The sequence below is a fragment of the Platichthys flesus genome, chromosome 13 (assembly GCF_949316205.1).
Source record: "Platichthys flesus chromosome 13, fPlaFle2.1, whole genome shotgun sequence".
Taxonomy (NCBI): Eukaryota; Metazoa; Chordata; class Actinopteri; order Pleuronectiformes; family Pleuronectidae; genus Platichthys; species Platichthys flesus.
The window spans coordinates 16,776,507-16,797,791 of record NC_084957.1 but is presented as its reverse complement, the minus strand read 5'-3'; the positions used below and the strand labels follow the sequence as shown (position 1 = coordinate 16,797,791).

The 21,285-nt window shown below is 49.6% G+C and overlaps 1 protein-coding gene across 3 annotated transcripts in view; it reads left to right on the top strand.

Annotated features, from left to right (window-relative positions):
- Nucleotides 1-21,285, top strand: part of bcor (BCL6 corepressor) — a 32,530-nt gene that overhangs the window by 9,931 nt on the left and 1,314 nt on the right. Inside the window, exons 2-13 of one of the 3 annotated variants that reach the window (XM_062401933.1) lie at nt 175-256; nt 482-3,652; nt 5,083-5,139; nt 5,642-5,801; nt 6,911-7,219; nt 8,286-8,564; nt 10,008-10,315; nt 11,442-11,729; nt 17,971-18,137; nt 18,834-18,979; nt 20,844-20,921; nt 21,097-21,250. In XM_062401933.1, the coding sequence (XP_062257917.1) occupies nt 254-256; nt 482-3,652; nt 5,083-5,139; nt 5,642-5,801; nt 6,911-7,219; nt 8,286-8,564; nt 10,008-10,315; nt 11,442-11,729; nt 17,971-18,137; nt 18,834-18,979; nt 20,844-20,921; nt 21,097-21,250 (5,120 nt within the window). In that variant the 5' untranslated portion in view covers nt 175-253. Of the gene's footprint in view, nt 1-174; nt 257-481; nt 3,653-5,082; nt 5,140-5,641; nt 5,802-6,910; nt 7,226-8,285; nt 8,565-10,007; nt 10,316-11,441; nt 11,730-17,970; nt 18,138-18,833; nt 18,980-20,843; nt 20,922-21,096; nt 21,251-21,285 lie in introns of all 3 variants that reach the window. The other 2 variants (XM_062401932.1, XM_062401934.1) reach the window with 2 other exon arrangements.

The window sequence follows — 21,285 nt, the reverse complement described above, 5'->3', positions numbered from 1 at the left end:
ATTTGCATGCACACAAAATTAATGCTTAATTTCTAAACAATTTCTCTGTTGGGAACAATTTTTTTTTGGCATCACAACAAAGATTTAGGTTGGCTCTGTGTGTCTGTCGGGATGTGCGTGTTGTATGTGGCAGAGCCAAGACACTGACTGCTAACTGCTTGCTCATCTCCACAGGGCAACATCTGTTCGTGATGTCGATGCTGAGACACAAACCAACCTGGAACTAAGACAAGGGAACCACATCAGACAAAACATGGCAAGTCCCTGTGCTAGTCCTCTGTTTGCGTTTACACTCAATTTTCATATGAGTCACTGTTATCTGGAAATAAAAACTTGAACCATTTCATTATATGCATGCACATACTTGACTTAGCTGTAGCTATGATGTTTTCATGGTCAGTAATTTTTTTTTCTTTTGAGGGATTGGACTTCTGAGGTGACTGTCACATTTACCATTGTTTTTATTCCTGTGTGGCTGCAGGTGGATGCAAGGTTGACGCCTCTGGCGGCCATGGGGCTGGACCGAGGAGCTCTAATGCATGAAGGCCTTCGTCTACATGGTGGGGTTGTATACCCAGGGATCAGAGCACTACCGGAGAAGAGCAGAGAGTCACCATCCCATTCCCTCACTTATAACAGGGATGGCCTCCCAGAGCTCATCTATAAACCTGATGGCTCTATGGACAGTCGTAAGCCCGGTAATGGATACCTGGGCCTCTACAAGGGCACCCATCCAAGTCTCCACAAGCCTGTGATGGTCCCCGGAGCTGAAGGTCTAGGCTTGGAACGTAGGGTGGGGCCTGGAGACAAAGCATCGGAGCTGTGCTTGGCAAGTGCTGGGGGCAGCTACCTTCGCCTGCCATGGCTCAGCCCCTACCCTGAGGCAAGCATGTATCCCTTCATGGACACATCCAAGTATGCAGCTCTAAATATGTACAAAGCCTCCCTGCTCAGCCAACCTAACCCCTATCTTCCCCAGCACCTGGCCTACTCCTCTCTGTGTGCAACTCAGGGGGGCAATGTTAACCCTGCTGCAGCAGCGTCTGCTGCTGAGAGGCTCTACTATATGCCGCACTATTCTCCTTCTCCCCTTTCCTCTCCCATGGTGGCGCCCCCTATGAGGATTCCTGCAGTTACAGTGGCCCCCACATCACTGGTACACTGCCAAGAAAAGGGGCACGGAGTTCCACCTCCATTTGCACAGCAACTTCAACAACCTTCCCCTCATCCTCAGCACCATCAGGCTGCTATAGACAGGGACCGGTCCCCAAGCAGGAGCAGTAGACCAAGCAGACCTCCCTCTAGGAAGGGCTCAAGCAACAACAATAACAGCAGTACTTCTAGCACTAGTGGTACCAATAGTGGAAGTAGCAATAGTCTGCCAACGGATTCTTCTTCTCATGCATCTTCTCGCCTTCCTCAACCACCCCTCTCCCCTGCTCTTATTGACAGTTCACAAGACATACAAAGGCCAGTTGCTAGGATAGGACAACCTCCCACCTCATCCAGTTCTTCAGTATCTTCCTCGTCCTCATCCACGCAGTCCATTCCTCATCGCTTCTCTGTGAGCAGCATGGCATCAGAGCAGCCCTCTCCCAGCCCCCACAAACACAGGCCAAGAGATGGGGCACCCGAGCAGAGAAGTGCTGGGGTTGAGAGGAGACCTAGTAGGTCACCCTCTAAACCTAGTTTTGAGAGGCCAGCTCACCAACCCCAAGCAACCAAAGACTCTGCTGAGAAACCCTTAGATTTGTCTGGAAGAATCCTTGAGTTTGGACTGCCTCCCAATGGATTCCAAGTTAAGATGGACACTATAGCATCAAACACACGTTATGGACTGCCCCCAAGCCGAGAGCTCCTAAAGGAAAACCTGTCCCTCTCCCCTTCCTCCCATCCTCACCCTGTGGTCAACAGCACTTCTACAAAGGTCTCAGAGAGGCCAGAGATGATCAGCACTTTACACTCCTCCTGGGTTGTACCTAGCCCATCTCCTTCCCATACACAGCACACACCAGGCCTGCCCCCCTCCCCAAGGCCTAACGCAGACCTGGGCCTTTCAAAAGCCAAAGGCTCCTCACCCTCTGTCATCAAACACAAGGGTCTAGAGAGAGTACACCCTCAGCAGCGTAGCTCATCCTGTCCAAGGACTGTTGAGTCTACCCATAATGTTTCCGCTACTCAGCACTCTGGCTCTTCTCTGGTGAATTCTAGGTCTCTTTCTCCCAAACCTAATGGTGAGTGGGTCAAGCATAGCCCCAGCCCATCAGAACATCCATCAGCTGGGAGCCACCACAGAGAGGGCACAGATAAGTCCTCCCTGACCTCTAAGAGAGGTGAAACAACTGCAGAGGTGCCATCGTACAAAAGGCCCTGTGTAGAAAATAGTCATCCCCCTAGCCACCTTTATCTCCCTCAAAGTGACTCTTACCTGAGCCACAGTTTGGCTTATGCCAATCGATACCTGCACTACCCCATCCCTGATGGCATGGCACTGCACTCCTTACCAATTCCAGGGAAAGGTCCAGTCTACCATCATCCTGTATTGCTTGGCAGCAACAGCCTTTACCCAACCCATCTGGCAGCTAAACACCCTTTACCCTACCACAACCTTCCAGGTGGTCCAGGAGGGGAGTACCTCACTTACAACTCACAGGAGATGGCCCATCCCCTGATGCAGACTCACACAGAAAACAAGCTGCCAGAAAGGGGGGATTCAAGTTTGAAGCCCCGGGGACAGGAGAAATCTCGGGGGGCTGTTGAAGAATGTGGGGGCCACAGAGATCACAATATTGGAAAAGAGGCCGGTGAAGGAGGCCAAATAAAGCATAGTAGGGATTCAGGAGCACAAGGACAGTGTGGTGGCCAAAGCAGAGCTCCCTCTTCAACATCTAAAGAAAATATTGTATGCATTGACCTTGTACACTCCGACACAGATATCGAGTCTACCCCAACAATCCACAAACAGCCTTTTGGAGAGACCAGCACCAAGGTTAACCAAAATGAATGTTGTCATAGTAACCAAAATCTGACAAAGATGGACTATGAGCCAAAACAACACCACCTTTCGCATACTTATCAAGTCCACTCTGGACAGAGCCCCACCCTGAAGCCCAGTCACACTGATAGACAGCCAGAACCTCCCTTTGGGAGAAGAAAACTTATTCAGGACACAGACTATCCTGGGATGACATCTAGCACATCCCCAGCTACTCCAGTGCAGATTGCCCAGGCTGAGGAGAGCCTAGAGGAAAGAAGTCCCAGCCCAGATCCTGGAGATGAAGACCAGAGCACCTTGCGCTGTGCACGCACATCTGGGGAGCGCAGCTCTGGTAAAGGCAAAGGGGGCAGGGACAGCCAAGCTCTCTACATCACTCAGCACTGCACAGATGTGGTGAAGGAGTCAGACCATGAGGAAGTGTGCGAGAGGGATACTGATAGAGAGGACAGTATTGTTGACCTCGGAGAGTCTCAAGGAGAAGGGGATGAGGACGACGATGATGGTAGCCAGACTTCATCTAAAGGATGCCGTAGATCCAGTCTGGCCAAGAGGATCGCAAACTCCTCAGGCTACGTTGGCGACCGCTTTAAATGTGTCACCACTGAGCTGTATGCTGACTCCAGCAAGCTGAGCCGTGAACAGAGAGCTCTGCAGGTAAGGCTATTAACACTGGTGGCTGTATTTACAGCACAGGATATATTGGGCTCAAGGGGTGGTGGGCTGCAGAGAGGTCATTACGACCAACGTTTCTTACTTGCAGACATTTCAAACATACTTTTCAGTTCTAACATCCACGCAGGAGTAAAACCCCAAAGGGCCACTGTCTTTATTCCCATGCTGCAATATTAAGAACTGCCTGTGGAACAAACCCTGCATGAAATTGGCATTTACAACACAGTATCGACAATATAAATTCTGTCATGCTACTCTCCTGGCCATAGGCTTGACCTTCCCCCTTAATTTAGCAATGTCTTAGTGAGCTGGTGCAAGGCTAGTTGAGGCTCTCTATCAGGGAGGACAGTTCAAAGGTTAACCAGGGCTGACATCACTGTATGGTGATTAGTGAGCAGCAATTGTAAAGGTTATTTCTGTGCGTGTTTGTGTGTCCGTACGTGCTTGTCCTTGTGTGACTGCCTTGGGGCTGAAGCATGTGTTAGTGCTGACTGTGCTATAGAGCCATACACTGTAGTTTCAGAGCATGACTGTGGCAGCCTCACAGTTCACACTGCCTTTGGCTATGCTTAACCCCAGGGTTAGGGGCAGTGGATGCCTTGCAGCCTGCTTAAAAACCAGCAGCTGCCCTCTTTGGGGTTCCTCTTAGGCTTTCTGCATGCCCCCATCCGCTAGTTGCTATCCTCCCCCAACCCTCCTCCCCCCGATGGCCTATGCTGCCTTGCCTGGTTGCTGTCCAAGGTCATAATTTTCTCCCTCACCCCACTGGCTAAAAGACCCTCTTTGCTAACACACATCATTCTGCATCTATAAATGCACAACTACAGTAACGTCCCCAACACCAGGCCGTCACCTGTCATTTAAATCTGCACACATTTGTTAAGGCCGTTATCTTCAGTTCGTTATGCTCAAAGGTCAGCATAGAGACACAAACAAACCCTATGTTATATGATTCACAGGCTCAGAGCCAGATATGTTAATAGGTTGCACATGTCTGTCAATGTTGTGAACACATCTTAGGAAACTGGTTTTGTCTGTGTCATGCTTGTCAATGCACAGCTGCAACACAAAGCTATCAAATGCTCTATTTCTGAACATGTACGAAAATCTGATGTTGAAGTCTGGAAAAAATGTATGAATGAGACTACTAAAGCTAAATGAGCCTCATCATTCGTGCCCCAAATTTACTTTTTTTTATTTTCTCCTTCAAATTTGTCATTGGTGAATTTCAGAAAGTATTTGATAATTTTGATGCAGTGTAAATTGACCTGTTGAGTCACTTTCATTTGATTGTGTTATTTTGTGGGATTGTGGCTGCCTATTGTGTGTTAGAGAAACGTAACAAAAATTCATAAAAGAAAAAGCTGAAATGATGGACAGATATATTGAGCCCCCCCATTCTAATTGCTTAGATGGAAGTCATATCACGAGAGGGGAGTAATATAAGTCAACCTGCAGCTAACTGGGAGGTCAGTTCTTTACATTTCTTATCACATCTTCCTCTGATGGGCTCTGTCTACTTTGTACTCTGTATCGCTGCACACTTCTTTCCTCCCCCCCCTCACTCCCTTCTTTCCTCTTCTTCATCTCCTCTCTCTGCCTCAGGGCTTAGATGTATATGTTTCCTAGCCATGTTTATGTTTCAGGAAGGGAGATGCCAGGACTTAAACCCCAGAGCGCATGGACTCACAGTGGCTGCAGTAGTCTAACCTGTGTCTTGATGCCATGCTTGTGATTTATCTGTCTTACCTTTTTTGTCCTTTGTGTATGTGTGTGCGTACGTCTGCGTGGGTTTAATTTCTTTGGCATTTTCTTTTGATTTTTGAGACAATGTGATTTCTGATGCAATATTTTGCTTCTGTAGCTGTTGAGGCCAGATTGAGGCTTAGAGAGGTGTGTGTGCGGCGTGGGCAGACGATGAGTGGTTTTCATGGGTTTTCTCTGCATTTGTGTGTGTGTGTGTGCGTACAGCGGGCTATGATGCGGTTCTCGGAGCTGGAGCTGAAGGAGAAGGAGGGCGGCGGTGTGTGTGTGTCTGCCTCAGCAGCAGGACGGGAGCTGGCAGACGGCCAGCGCAGTGAGCGAGCACTGGAATACTGCCAACACACCACCAGGCAGGGAGAGAGGGAGGGTGAGTAACCCAGCACCACACACACACACATCCACACTAAATCACTCGTGATGCACGCACATACACACACATGGAGCCAATCTGCAAATGAACACTCAGAAATGGACACACACAAACAATAGGTGCGTGTAGACACACGCATGCACTTGCAGCAAATGCTGAGGCAAGACCGGGTCACTCTAAAAAAAGGCACACTTCCACATACACATTCGACACACGCACACACGCAGACACTCTTACACAAGCCAGGCAGCGCAAGCGAGAGAGACAGAGGGGACGTTTTATTTTCCAAGAAGCCTTTTGTGCTCATCTGCGCGCAGAGACGATCGCGAGGGGAGAGCAGGAGCAGAAGGAGGGGCAGAGATTGCGTGAGAGAGGGAGAGTGAGAGCGAGGGGAGAGGTGGTGGGTGAAAGCGGATGGGAGCGCGCAACGGAAAGAGGGAGAGGGAGGAAGGCGAGGCGGTGGAGGGGGGGGGGGGGGGGGGGGTTAGTTACGTTGGCTGAGAGCCCAGCTGTGTGTTGGAGCGAGGCCGCGGCTGACGTGTGAGCCTAATTATGGCATGGAGAGAGAGAAAGAGACAGGGAGCTGAGGAGGGGGGGGGGAGGATGTGAGGGGGGGGAGAGGGGGGGGCTAGAGTCACGCTCTGTGTGAGAAGGGCGTGGTGCGGTCATGCCTTGGGGGAGGACAGAGACGGAGCGGGGGGGATTGCTGTGCGCTGCTAGTGCGCAGGATGTTTTTCTTGCCTCTCCGCGCTGGAAGTGCGAGCGGCTGCGCTGAACTGAACTGTCAGGCTGCTGGCTCCGCTCACATCAGATTAAAAAGTCTTTACCCCATCAAAGTTTTACTGCCTGTCTTTAAAGCAAAATAAAAGCTGGCTGGTGTTTAACTGGCATTCTCCCTCTGTCGACCCCCCCCCCTCCCCGTCTCTCCCTCCCCACTTATTTTTTCTTTCTGTCTGCATTTCCTGTCTCTCTCTCTCTCTCTCTCTCTCTCCCCCCCCCCCCCCCCCTCTCCCCCGGTGCGTCTATCTCCATTTCACCTTCTGTCGCTCACTCTGCCCACCCACCTATCCCCCTCTTTTCCACCCGTCCGACTCTGCTCTCCTCAGGTGTCCAGCCGGCCTACACTAATAACAGAGTTCCAGTCCTGCAGAGGTGTGGGGGCCACAGGGAGCCTTTGTCCCTGGGGCAGGGGGCAGGCGGGCTAAAGGACGGAACCAAGAAGTTTGTGAGAGAGCACGAAGGAGGCCACTGCTTGCCCCCCACTTTGACACCAGTGAAGGGCTACGCGGAGGAGAGAGCCAGCCCTGGTTTCGGACCCACCAGGAAACGTCCACTCTTCATCAAAACCGAACAGGACGACACAGAGAGGGATGAAGGAGAGAGGCTGTTCCACACAGAGAAAAGACCCAGAATCTGTACGGGTGAGGATTTATTGAATGTGCTTCATCATCCGAATGCCATATTTACCCCCCCCCCCCCCCCCATCTCACCTCACCTGCTTTCCATGCACTCTAATTTTGCCTACCTCTTATCCCTTCATCATCTCCTGTGATGCTGAGCGCAGTCTCACCCCTTGTCCCTTCTTTCTATTCCTTTTGATGAGTACTCCTTCCCAATTAATTCCACCTTAAACCCGCTCTGTCACAACCCTTGCACCCCCCCCTCTTTCCCCTCTCTCCGTCCCATCTTTCGCTCTGTGTGGCAGCCAGCGCAGAGAAGTGTTTAATCCTGCCTTTGAGCAGTGTGCGAGACAGAAGCGAGGAAGAGGGACAGCCATTCTCTCTCTCTCTCCTTTCAGCTCTGCTGTTCCTCCGCTGTGCTTACCCACCCTCTTCAAAGCTGCTCTTTTCTTCTCTTTTCATCTCCTTTTTCTTTTTTCCCTCATCTGTTTGGGTTTCCTTTTTTTTCCCTTTTTTCTGGCACGCAGTATTGCGCTTGCTCTCCCTGGCACTGGCAGACGAGTCAAATACCCGTCCCCCGTGAATTTCAGGGGGGAGAACTCTCCCTCTGCCTCTCTGGTCTTTATTGCTTTGTTTCTCTGCCCGTTTTTTGACTTCTCTCCCCTTTAACTCCTGAATCTGCTTCACATCCCGCTCGCTGCTTCCCGTGCTTGAGTACGTGCGTGTGTTTGTGTGTGTGTTAAATGTAAGGCTTAGAAGGGGTTTTACAAGCCATAATGTGGTGATTAATGGCCTTTGTTCTTTGTGCTCAGTCGGCTGCACTTTGCCACATGTACATACACTAGTCCTGTGTTGCAGAAGGTGACAAAAGTATTTTTTGAAACAGTGGAAACCTTTTTACGATGCATCACATGTATTCTTTAGTTAATCCAGTTGGTTTTAATTAAATTTATCATATAATGGTGTATAATTTTTTTAACAGAAAACCTTAAGTCTTGAATTTCAAGATTTTCACAGGACAAAGCTCCTTTAGGCAATGTAATGGCAAACAACACCAACTCTGTTTTATGTGGTTTTTTAGGTGAGCGTGATCAGGCCAGTCCCGATGAGGAGGAGGAGGACGACGAGGTGCGGAAGCTCAAGGTCTGCATTGAGTTGAAGGGACTGCGGCTCAGCAAGCCAGCCACAGGAGCAGCTTCACCTGAAATCAAACAGGAAAGGCTGTGGCCCCAGCCCCGATTAGTAGCCCAGGCGCAGAGCCCGCGGGAGCGCAAGCTCAGGGCCGGCGAGTCGGAGGAGAGAGCTGCGGCGCAGAGAGCTGAGATCAACAGGAAATGGGGATGCGAGAAGCAGCTTAATGGTAAGAATGAGCCGACAGCCGTGCAAACCACTTTTCTATCTCTCGAGTTCAGCCGGGGTAACGGAAATCTATCTTTGGCTCACGTTTCACTTTCTTGTTGAGCGTTGCGTCTTTAGGGGATTTCCTGGGAGCCTTTGGGGAGGAAGGGGGGCAATAGGAAATGAGGCAGGGGATACTTCCTCCTGCCAGGGAAAAGGCTGAGAAATCAGAAGCGGGACCAGAGTAGCGTCATCCCCACCGACCCCCACTCCTCATTGTGGTTTTTAGGCTTTTTGTTTAGCCGGTCCACTGTGGGCTCTGTGAGCACGATGAAAGAGCGAGGGAAGTGGCTGGTGGAGAATTGCGTGGGCAGGTGTAGTGTGACTAATGTGTGATCAATGATTTTTTTTTCTCTCTCTCTTGAAGACCAGTCACAGGGAAACGGAGGACGGGTAATATGTGTGTGCGGTGGGGGCGGGGGCCGACTTATTAAAACAGGGCTTTTCCTTATTCATGTGCCCAAACTAAGGCAAAGGGAGGCACAGACGAGACGAGGAGGAGAGAATAAAGGAGCAGGAGAGAGATTAAAGGAAGTGAATAAAGCAGGGGAGATTTTAGTTTTTATGTTCCCTGCAGAAACCACAGGCTTTGCAGGCCTTGATTGGCTGTAGTTTTTTTAGTTTTTTTTATTCCTTTTTAGATAACATCACCCTGGCAACAGCCATGTTGTTAGAATGAATGTGGTTATTTCGTACTGCGTCTGTCAGGGCTGCAGTCTTTCTCTTTTCCTTCATTTTTGTCACGATCCCACAAATCAGATGGCAAAGCACATTCATCGTTGTGAAGCATCGTGCTTTCTTTATGGCTTCTTCTGCAACAGAAGATGCATTTAAAAGTGTTTGCTGTATATAAGCGTCAGCAGGATGTAAAACTTCACTTTCTTCTTCTTGCGTTTCCAGCCTATGTCTGATTAAATGGACTGTTTACTCTGGAGTTGCATCGTAGCACAAATCAGGCATAGGCCACATTCCTGTGTCATTATAAATGCACAGTTCTCAAGAGAAAATGTATTTCCATTAAGCTATTAAATAGCATTTTGACTTTGTGGTATCAAGGGCACGTTTTTATTTTTCATATGAATCTGTACCGTGAGGCTGAAACCCGACAGTGCCACATTTGTTTAAGGAGATTACCCATAGCAGTGTCCTTGCTGCAATGAATGAGAACTACAGGGGTGTGTATGTGAGCCTGTGTTGTGCATGTGCAAGTGTGTGCGTTTTTTTTCTTTTTTCGCCGGAGCGAGCAGGCCTGCTGCGCTCCCAGACAGCTCTGTGTGCTCATTAATAAACCAACAGAGGGTGAGAGATGGCCTTGTAATACCTTCCCATCCTCCCCTTCCACTGAGCTCGCACACTATCAGCCGCTCACTCTGCCTCTCCTCTTGTTCCTCTCCTCCTTCTCCAGGAGTCTCTGCTCCTCCCCTTCCCCACAGCCAGCTGAAGGACAGAGCGTACCCGCCGGAACCCTTCTCAGGTGACCGTGGCCTCAAGGAGCCCAGGAGGGGCCCCCCTTCCCCGGCCCCAGAGCTGTCCGTGGGAGGCACCCCTCCCCTCAAGCCTCGTCGCCATAGTGACACGGACAAACCCAAGGGCAAGCGGCCCTGCAAAACCAAACACACCAGCCAGAGGGAGCGGGAGAAGAGGAAAGACGCCACTCCCATCAGCCCGGGCCAGCAGTGTGTCGCCGATCTGGGAGCAGCTGAAGAGGACAAGGTGAGTGCTGATAGGTCGTCTGGCCACGATACTGGCGTCTTGATGTTTGCAGCCGTGTGTTTCAGTATGCCTGTCGGCGCCTCTGATTATGCAGCTGAGAGAGGGAGGGAGGGAGGGAGGGAGAGAGGGAGAGAGAGAGAGGGGAAGGAAGTATGTTTACAATGTTTAGAGGGCTGCTGGAGCTTTGACCTCCTCCCACCCTTAGCGACTCCCTGCGGAGCGCCTGCATGCATGTGTGTTTGTCTCTGGCCTTAATTGTCGAACGTGTGTCATCGCTGCTGTTTTTTATGTAGGTGCGTGCCAGGTCTGTGAGTGTCTGCGAGTTTGTGAGCATTCCTGACATAACAACAAACCCTGGTGCAATTATACATAACACTTAGTGCTGATCGGGTGCACACATACACACACACACACACACACACACACACACACACACACACAGTGAGGAATGTGGCAGCCACGGTCGAGTGTATGAAGCCCATGAGTTCAAAAGAAGGGGAAAATATGAGCACGGGGAAAAAATGAAAAAAGAAGGCTAGTTGTTTTCCGCCTGCGCTGCTCCCCTGCCCTGCTTCTCCTCAGCCTGACAGCTGCTTCAACATGGAATTCCACTGAGAGGGCACGCACTTCACACACACATACGCACACGCACTTCACACACGCACACACTGAGTCAGGCAACTCCCTCTCTGCGCTCCGAGGACTCTGTTGGTTTAGCGGTTAAAGAAAAGTGGCGTGCCAGCCTCCAGTGTTTGGAGCGTGAAGAGATGGTGTGAAAGCTGCGTGTGTGTGTGTGTGTGTGTGTGTGTGTGTGTGTGATGCAATGTGCGTCTTCTTAACACAATCATACGTAAACACTGGAAATTCATCTATACGGTATTTCAAGATGTATTAATAGTATACAAAAAAGGTGGTGTCAAAAAGTGATGAGGGGGAAAAAACATTTGTGATGTTTGAAATATATTGATTAATTTTGGATGGGTTTTGTCATAATTAAACTCAAGCCAGTCCTGTATTTTCCACCCCATTCTTTTTTGGGGGGGTCAGAAGTGTGTGTCCTGTCTGCTACGTTGCACAGACTGTAACTCTCCCCCCTCTCTCTCTTTCTCTCTGTCTCTCTCCTCAGCTGAGTGAGCAGCGCTGCGCTCCGAGGAAGAGAGCCGCCTCCCCTAATCATTATCCCTGCTCTCCAGTCAAGCCCTGCTCCCCCGCTGCGCTCTGCCCGCCCTCCCTGCAGCCCCAGGTGACCGGCAGAGCGGCCAGTGTCCCACCAGAGGCGGCACAGGGGTTGCACCGGACGCCCCCTGCTGAGCCCCCCGCAGTGCGTCCAATCCCGCCAGAGGCTCGTCGGCTGATTGTGAACAAAAACGCCGGGGAGACTCTGCTCCAGAGAGCAGCTCGGCTCGGCTACGAGGTAATAGGCTTCACCGGGAGTCATCCTCCCTCCTTTATCGTTTTCTTTTCTCACATTTTACACTCTTAACACTTTGTCTCTTCCAAATCGTCGCTCTTTATTTTCTCAAATTGAGCTAATTTTCTCCGCGACTTTGTTCCTCTCTCTGACTCTGGCAGACGTAGCTTGACTTTTTCTCTCTATCTGATTCCTCTCTTGCATCTGTCCCTATTCTTCCTCTTTCTTTGCTTTTTGTGGCATTTCCTTCCATTTCACCCTTACTCACGCTTTCCTCTCACCATACTCCATCTTTTTCGCTCCTCTTGCTCGCTAGGCTCTCTTTCTCTCTCTCAGGTTTCCGCTCCCTCCCCCCCCCCCCTCTTTCCTCTCAGCACTCTCTTTCTCTTCCTCTCTTTGTGACTCAGATTGTCGTTGGCACCCCTCCTCCTCCCCACGAGCACACTCGCACACACACAGACGCACGCACACACACTCTCCTCCTCACCTCCCCTCTTGCCTCCGCTTCACTCTCACATCTCATTAATTTTCCGTGAGGCGAAGTGTGACACACACACTCACACATGCAGGCGCACACACATGCACATGCGTGCGCAGACAGCATGAGGGATCGGTGGGATCATTATACGCAGACTGACGCTCGCTGCCTCTCTCTAGCATCGGGAGTTTTTTTCATTCTGTCTTTTGTGTAGCTGCCGCTCATTCGCTCTAAAGCCAGATCCTCTCATTCTCAAGGAAAAAAAACGAGACTTGTGTATATTTAGGGAAACGCTAAACTCCCATTGCCCCGAAAGCTTTTCATTAAATTTGGATGGCCCACTGTCTCGTTCTCCCTCATCCCTTGTTTCTGTTCGTTTCTCCTCCCTTGTGGACAGATTTTACAAATTGATTTATCGATCAAAGCTGTTTTTTTTATGTCACTTCAGCTGCAGATTGGGTGGTGTGTCCACTCTGTCTCTCACACACCTTTTGACACTCTCTGTGTGTGTGTGTGTGTGTGTGCACGTGATGATTTTTATCACCAGCAGAGGTATCGTCACAGAACTGTAAATAGGTGTGGGTATCTTTTGTTGCTCATTAACCGGTAGCTTTATAGTTGTGTGTGTTTGTTGTACATATTTATGATGATGATGAGGTGTGTGTGTGTGTCCGTGATAATGTGTGGGAGTCAGAGTAGGAGAGAGCAAGAGTGTGAATGAGAGGTAAGCACTGGGAGTATAATCGCATTCTAATGGCCCTCTAATGTGCCGTGGTGACTGTGGTTAGCAGTGGCGGCGGCTGTTTTTCCCCCCTCGTGCACGCGCACACACACATACGCACAGACACACACGCACACACACAGAGTGCAGCGCAGCAGCAGGGTTCAGTCAGCCGTGCTGGAGAGAAGCTGGCTCGTCTCTCTGATTTATGCGTCTCTCTCGAACGTTTTTTTCTCTCCCTCTCCTTTTTTTCATTCCCCCTTTCGCATTTTTCCCTTCCTGCGCTCCGCGTGTGGAGAGGGAGGAGGGAGGAGAAAACCTGAGACTACACAAACAAGGCGCTGACCGCTGCGCAAACAACACCCCCGCCTACCCCTCCCTCCATCCCTCTCCCTCCCTTTCTTTCTCTCTCTCTCTCTCTCTCTCGCTTTCTCTCTCTCTCTCTCTCTCTCTCTCTCTCTCTCTCAGGAAGCTTGTCTCTCGCTGCCTGTGTGTGATAAGCCTGGGGCAGACCCGTGGGGCTCCCACACACGCGCTCGCACACACATGCACACACGCGCTCGCACACACACGTACACACACACAAGGCAAGCGCATAGACACACACCAATTGATGCATGCCGCCTCACACACACACACACACACACACACACACTTGCATACAAGCCTGTAGATGCATAGAGCGCTTGTCTCACACTGGTGTTTTAGCGCCGCAAGCTCTGGGCTTATCACACGCAGGCAGAGAGATATGAGGGCCTGAGAGACAGAGCCACGTACACACACACCGAACTCGCATGCTGATTACCTCAGCTCTGCCCATTGAAAGCGCCGATAAAGGTGCAATCTGTCATTTATTCTCCTCCAACGGATCCCTTTTGATTTGACTTCTCTCATCCCTGTGTGATCCAAACAAAGAGAGGAACTGGAATGCATTTTAAGAGCCCGGCTGGGCAAGCATCCATGATATAAAACTTTGGCCTTCAATTGCAGCGATCAGTGGATTTGCTCGTTGAGGTAAAGTAAATCCAGTCTGACCTTTTTAAAATTCAACTTCGGAACTCTGACTTGCAAATTTGCACCTTTGACCAAGAGCTACGAGTGTTGACAGTGCCAACCTTTGAGGGAACCACAGACCAGAAGAGTCCCGAGAAGAGGAAGCTATCATATTGGCATCAACCCATCACATTACATACACACTGTGCTCTGCTGAGTCAAAGTTTAACAGCTCCACAATAGAAATGCGACTGTTTATAAAGATGGATGACGTGTCTCCACCTCCTCCCACTGCACAAAACTGAAGCCGAAATATCCCCAATACAGGCAGCGCCATCGGGGGATGGAGCAGTGGTAGCATGGTCCCATCAATACGGTGGCATGACCTTTCGCCAGTCAGTCTCAAGTGTCAATCGTGATGTTTTTATCGCATCAAACTAACTAATTAAAACCAGTCTTGCCTGAAAAATCCACACTAGAACAAAGAGTGTGTTTAGAACTATCTAAAAAGACAGAAAACATATTTAAAGAGAAATTATTGGTTTGGTCCATGTCACATTCACCATTGGCAGGGTTTATGATCTTTACTGCCACCAGGGGGCGATCAAGACGATTTGGCTTCACTTTTATGGAGCTGTCATGCTATCCAATCTTGAGTCTATGTTTGGAACTTAGTGCATAATGCTAACATACAGTACTTGAATTAACGTCCGATTGCCTCCAAGCTAGCTAGCTTTTTAAATGGTAGTTGGCAAACTGGTGGCAAGGCATTGAGTTTTGTTAGCGATTTAGGCTGCATAATGTCCTGGTAAGCTTCTTAGTTTGTATTACATTAGCAATAAGCTCAGCCAACTACAGAGCTCACTACCTTAATTTATTTTACATACGCAATTAGCTTTCCAACCACAGCTAGCAACCTAAGTTTGTTTGCATTAGAGATTAGCCCGCCAACGGCAAAGCTAGGAATGTGTTTGGCCTCCATTAGCTCACTAAACCTCTTAGCCAACCAGACCTGCGCGTTGCAGCTATGTCACCAAGCTGTCAACAACTTGTACCTGAATGAATTTCCGAACACCGGAACAGTCGGCGGCTGTTTCACCCTCCTAATTAAATGTTGTAATTTAGTTTGGAGCTCATGAACATCAATATGCCGGAGCAGCTTATTAGCTCTGACTGGCAACGTTTCCATTCTACTTACAACAAAACAGTTTTTTGTTTCTTCTTCCGTCTTAATTCTTCTGTCAGCTGATAGGATGCGACTTTATCTGCCGCCATCAGGGATTTGATTCTCATAGCTTCCTGTTTTACACCAGTCATTTAACAAGGGGCTGGCACACACACGCACACACACACAACCATATACACGTTTCACTTGTATGGGCACGCACCAACTTTACTGTGCAGAATATTGGCTCTAAATCTTACAGGGAAAGACGCGCACGCACACACACACACACACACACACACACACACACACACACACACACACACACACACACACACACGTATCTGTTGTATGTGAGGAGCATACAAGTCAGTGCTGCAAGGGGTTAAATGTCTGAGTGATGCATTGATTGCAGGCGAGCGCAGGGAAGCATTCTAGAGAGGGAGATTAGAAGACGGAGGGAAAGAGCAAGCAGGAGAGGAGGGGTAGCGGTGTCTTATTTTACTGCGGAGGAGTGTGTGTGTGTGTGTGTGTCTGGCGGGAAGCCGGGGCTCTCGTGCTAAGCTCCTCGCTCTCTCCCAGCGATATTAAACACGGCTCCGGAGGTTTTAGCGCTACGCCTCCTCCACACAAACTCGTCAGCGCCACACAAAAATACAGACACATACGTGCACATACACACACATACGTGCACACACACCCATGCATGCACATACACACACTTACATGCACACTTAGACAAGCTGCATATCATCACGCTCTACCCGTCAGTCTCTCTAACACTTGCTCACACACTCACACACACACACACACACACACAGTGGAATCCCCCAGAGGGGAGCTTCAGCACAGCGCTCCTGAATCTCTCTCCAGCAGTCAAACAGAGTGTTGGCAGCGGGTGAAAACCAGTTGGAGCATCCCCCCCCCCCCCCCTCCACACCCTGTCGTTGTCTTCTTTTTTTCCCTTGCACTTTGTCTTGCTCACACTTGCTCTTTCCCTGTATCCTGCCCATCCACCTCTTCATTCTCTCTCCCTCCACATTGGCTCCGATCGTCCCCTGTATGACTCCATTCGCTACACCCCCTTCACCCCCCCCCCCCCCCCCTCCCTCCCAAACCACCACCACACACGCACTCTTTCGACCTCCACGACCATCCACACCCCCCACCACCCTTTCATCTCTTGTTATTATCAGCTTCGGCCCAGAGGACGGCCCCGGCAGATTTCATCCACAGATTCATTTATCTGTCATCTGCTGGGGTGGTGCCTCACGCTTCTCCCGCTCCTCCACCCTTCTCCACACATCCTTCTGTCAGTCTGTCTTTCTCTCAATTGCCTGCCTTTCCTTCCCGCTTCCTCCCTCCATACGCCCTGCGCTGAAAGAGAGAGAGAGAGAGAGAGATAAACACTTGGACTCGACGGCGAGCTAGAATTAGCATAGAAATGGAAGTTTGCAGTCGTTCCCCAGGTTCAGATGAGAAGCTCTCCTCCCCTTGGCACAGAACTGTTAGCAGGACAGAGGAGTGTGTCTGCATGTATGAGTGCTGCATACATATTTATGTTAAAATATGTATAAAATTAGCAGTTTTCTGTTCATTTTTCTTCAAAAAATCTTGAAATACTTCTAACCAGTCCCACAGTACAGCTGCTTTCAGACATGCACTGAATTCTGAACATTTTCCTGAAATTTTCTGGGGCCGCATGTGAGAATGCAAATGTGCAAGTCAGTTACTCTGGACATTTTCCAGAACATTTCATGCCATCCCCCTAGTAATAGGTCTGGAAAATGTTCAAGCGAGGCCACATGAGAATACAGCCGAAAACGTCTGGGAAATACACAACGAGCGATCGATCTTGTTGATGACGTTATTGACACACAGCGGACACAAAACCAACAATAAGCTCAGGATGGAAAAGAGGTGTCCTACACAGACAAGATGCCCGCAACGATGTGAACTTGCAAAGACGAGATTTGAGCGATTGGTGTTGATGTCCTGTAGACACACATTTTCCGCAGTGGAATTTAAACATCATCCTCCGCCTCCTGCCTGCTCTGCCCTGACGCCAGCCCTCGCCTGAATGTTCCGAACATTATCCTGTTGTTGTGAACGCGTCTGACCTGAGCAATCTCCTGCTGCGTTCTTTGTCAAAGGAAAACATCCGGACCCACATTTTCCAGAGTTGCAAATTCAAACAGACACACACATGCCCACAATGCTGAAACGCACTGATTCGTGGGGGGGGGCCTCTTATCAGCTCACCACGGCACTGCGCTCTATCTCTGACTCCTCTGTTTAATAGCGGCAGACGCTGCTCCGGTCCAATAAAAACCTGTCTGACTACTTAGTGCTGGATGCCCAACTGTCACAGCCCGAGACCAGAGAAAACGCTTCCAGCTCTTGAGCGCCTCTGTCAAATCTCTTTGTTCCGCTTCCATTCCGCTTTGTTCCGAGCCCAACTATCGCAACTGGCTGCCACAGCGGCAACCAGGCCCAACCGTAGCACACTGACACAAACATTCACACACACTCATGCGTGCGCTAGTGAGCGGAATCTGGCAGGCTGAGTGCAGTTGAGTCACATTTAGTTTCTTCAAAGTGTTTTTGGTGCCAGCTTTAGTGTTATAGAGCATTTGTGTGTGTGTGCGCGTTTGTCTGGCACGGGAAAACAGTCAGTTCCTCGTTTCCCTAATTTCTCTCCCAAAGGAACTGTAAAGGAAAGGACTGATTGTGTGTGCGTCTGCTTCTTCTGACTTGTGCGCTTGGTCTTGTTTTGCTTTTGTTGTCAACACACTCACACACACAAACACACGCACACACTCACACAAACACAAGACATAATCTCACACACTGAACCGTACTCTCCTTCTGTGTTGGCTCTCTTCAGGAGGTGGTGCTGTACTGTCTGGAGAACAGAGTATGTGAGGTGAATCACAGAGACTACGCCGGGTACTGTGCTCTCCATGAGGCGTGCGCCCGTGGCTGGCTCAACATAGTGCAGCACCTGCTGGATTACGGGGCCGACATCAACTGTAGTGCACAGGATGGCACCAGGTAAATAAACACACACATTCATTTACACAGACAATCATGGAAACTAGACGTGCTTAACTACGTCTTTACGTTATACTACAATCCACTATGCTCTGCACCTTCCTTAAGACATGACAATCGTAGAGTTTAAAAAAGCTGACCAAGCTTCTTCCCGTCACCCAGATCTAGCTTTTTTTTAAAGCCTGCCACAGTAGAACTGTAGGACTGCTTCAATAGAACGGCTACAGAGCACAGCAATCATTTGGGTGCACACATGAAAAGAATTACTTCAAGTTAGCTCATGAGAAATGTCCTTGTGTGTTTTTTAATATGTCCCTGGCAGGGATTCGACAGATTAGCTGCTGTTTTAAATGGAAAAAGGCCAACGGCTTTCATTGCGTTGTATTAGAATTTACAGTAGGGGGTCTGTTCATAAAGGCTGTGCGCAGGTGTAAAAGGTGTATTGTTTTGCAGATTTGCGACACTGGTTCACAGAACCCAGCTGAGATCATTGCTAAGTCGAATTTCAACCCTTAAAAATCTGAAAATTGGTCTCGCTGAAATACACATGCTGCCAATAAAAATATGACCTCAATATGTCAGTGATATATTTTAAATGCTCCTCACAGAATATACTATATTTTGTAAATACTGTATTGTCTGCTCTGTAAATAGTCCTTTTGTTATTCAAATCAATTTTCATTTGTGTCTGTCCAGACCGATTCACGACGCCGTGGAGAACGACCACCTGGACGTAGTGCGGGTCCTGCTGTCCTATGGCGCTGACCCGACTCTGGCCACATACTCCGGCCGTGGCCTCCTCAAGATGACCCACAGCGACAGCATGGAGCGCTTCCTCACTGGTAAGATCCCAGCTGGCTTCTCAGTCCAGTCATGCGCACGGTTTAGCCAGGAATTTAGAAATGCAGCGGTCACGAGTCTCCCTGTGGACGTTCTCAAAGACAATAGGGTAAAGAAAGAAAAGTGAATTAGACTGTCTGTGACTTCCTGCAACAAAAGAGGTGAAGACAAGGGGATTAGAGGACTCTTACTTGTCGCGGGGATTTCCTTGCAAGCGGTGTCGATCAGAAATAATGAAAATTAAATATAATTTGCATCCAAGTACTCACTGACAAGTAAATGGAGTGAAAACAAAAATTTGCACCAAGTTTAATTGAAAATCTATAGAATGCAACATAGGCCAAATTTCCACCAAGATGGAACTTATAATAAAGACATTTTCTAATAAGCAGACCACCATTTTTGGGACATCAGGTCTGTATGTTGAGGTGGAACAAGGCTAAATTGTTCCTTAATGCTCCAACTCTTGACTCATTCACTGTTTACTATTCTCTCTGTGCTCTGACCTTTGTGCACCCTGTTGGTATCGGTCCCTCTCTTTTAAATCCTCATCCTCTGCCCTCCAACTGCCACGACACACATATCCGGATCCGTCGTCCCATTCCTCCTCCGGACCCCCTCACCCTATCCTCCCCCTTGACCACCTGTTAGACGGGGAGTCTCAGCCCGCCAGGGTGCGTGCTGCTGCCTCGGAGCTCCTCTATCTGGTTACTTAGCAACGCCAACTGTGTTTGCTCAGCGTACGTGCAGAGACGGGCTTCGCTCTGGCTGGAGACTTTGCTTTTGTATGCATGAGTGTGTGTGTGTGTCTTTTCGTGAGGCTGCCACGCTACAGTCTGACGAGGTGCTTTTAGAGGGATCCGTCTGAGCGTTTGTAGTTAAACTGAGACAACACAACCAGCGCATGAGAGGAGGAAATGAAAGCGCACGGACGCACACTTCCTCTGTAACGAGCTGCTTAATATTGCATGAACACCTCACTAGGAAGAACGGATCATTTCGGCCTTTAATAAAAAGCGACAGACGCGGGTGCCAAGAGCGTGGAGCGAGGGGAATGAAGCGGGTGTAAGTTGACGGTCGGCAGAAGGGCAAATGGGTTGGGTGCAAAAAGGGAGATTTATACGTAGACAGCTGGAAAGTGGTGTCGAATTTTGAAAAGAGCGTGGACGGCTAGATCGATGGCTGCTTGATTGACAGAGCGGGGGAGACAGGGAGATCGAGCACCAGAGAAAATGAGGGAGAGGGAGAGAGAGAGATTTCTGCCCTCCCTCCACCTGGTCCCACTCATCTGGAGGCCGTTAATCCCTCCAAACACACGCCAGACGTCCCACGCCTCAGCACTGGCACAAAGCCCAGCTCTCGCTCTGTGTGTGTGTGTGTGCGTGCGTGCATGTGTGTGCTGAATACACACTTTGCTCTTGCCGTGTGTGCTTAGCCAGCTCCCTCTGCTTGTTTGTTTCCAGCTCGCTCGCTCTGTGTGGTTTGTGTGTGCGTGTGTGTCCGCGCACTGTGCGACTGTGTGTGGTTCTTGTTTGATTCCTGGCAGCCGGCCGTAGCCCGGCTCTGAACAGAGCCAGCTCTAACCCAGCGGAGACAGTCGCTCTCCTCCCCCGTGGTACCGCCGCTGGCCCCTGACCATCAGCCCTCTCCTCCTCCCCCAAAACATTTGCTCTGTTTGTTTCTCTTCTCTCTCCTGACACCACCCCTCCCCTCTCTCCCTCTGCTCCTCTATTTCACCGCGCTCTTATCCATTTCTCTGCGGTAATCTCCCAAGGGCATTTGTATTTGCCCTATTTGCCCTGTTGCCTGTCCCTGGGGTTCCAGCTCTTGAATAACAGGAATTCGCTCCTTTGCTTCTCTCCATAGATTATTTTGCTGAACTTCAGGGCCGCCTAGATGACGACCCAGGGCTTTACTGGGAATTCTATGGCAGTGCTGTGTGTGGTGAGTACGGACCAGTGCATGATCACATGTGATTTTTTTTATTTATGTCCCAAACTATATTTTAAACATCTTCATTGCCATCCAAATTTGAGAAATTCATGTCTATCTGTCCTTGAATCCTCTATGATAATGTGGATGCTCACTAAGGATTCATGTGTATTTTTTTGTGTTTCAGAGTCTAGCGAAGAAGGCGGCATCTACGACATCCTGGCAGACCCACCAGGCCCAGAGGACGAGGACGAAGATGACAAAAGGGAGCTGTTTGAATTTGAGTTCTCTGACCGACCTCTGCTGCCGTGCTACAACATCCAGGTTTCCCTCTCCCAAGGGTGAGTTTTGTTCTCAACAGCTGACACATCTGTTT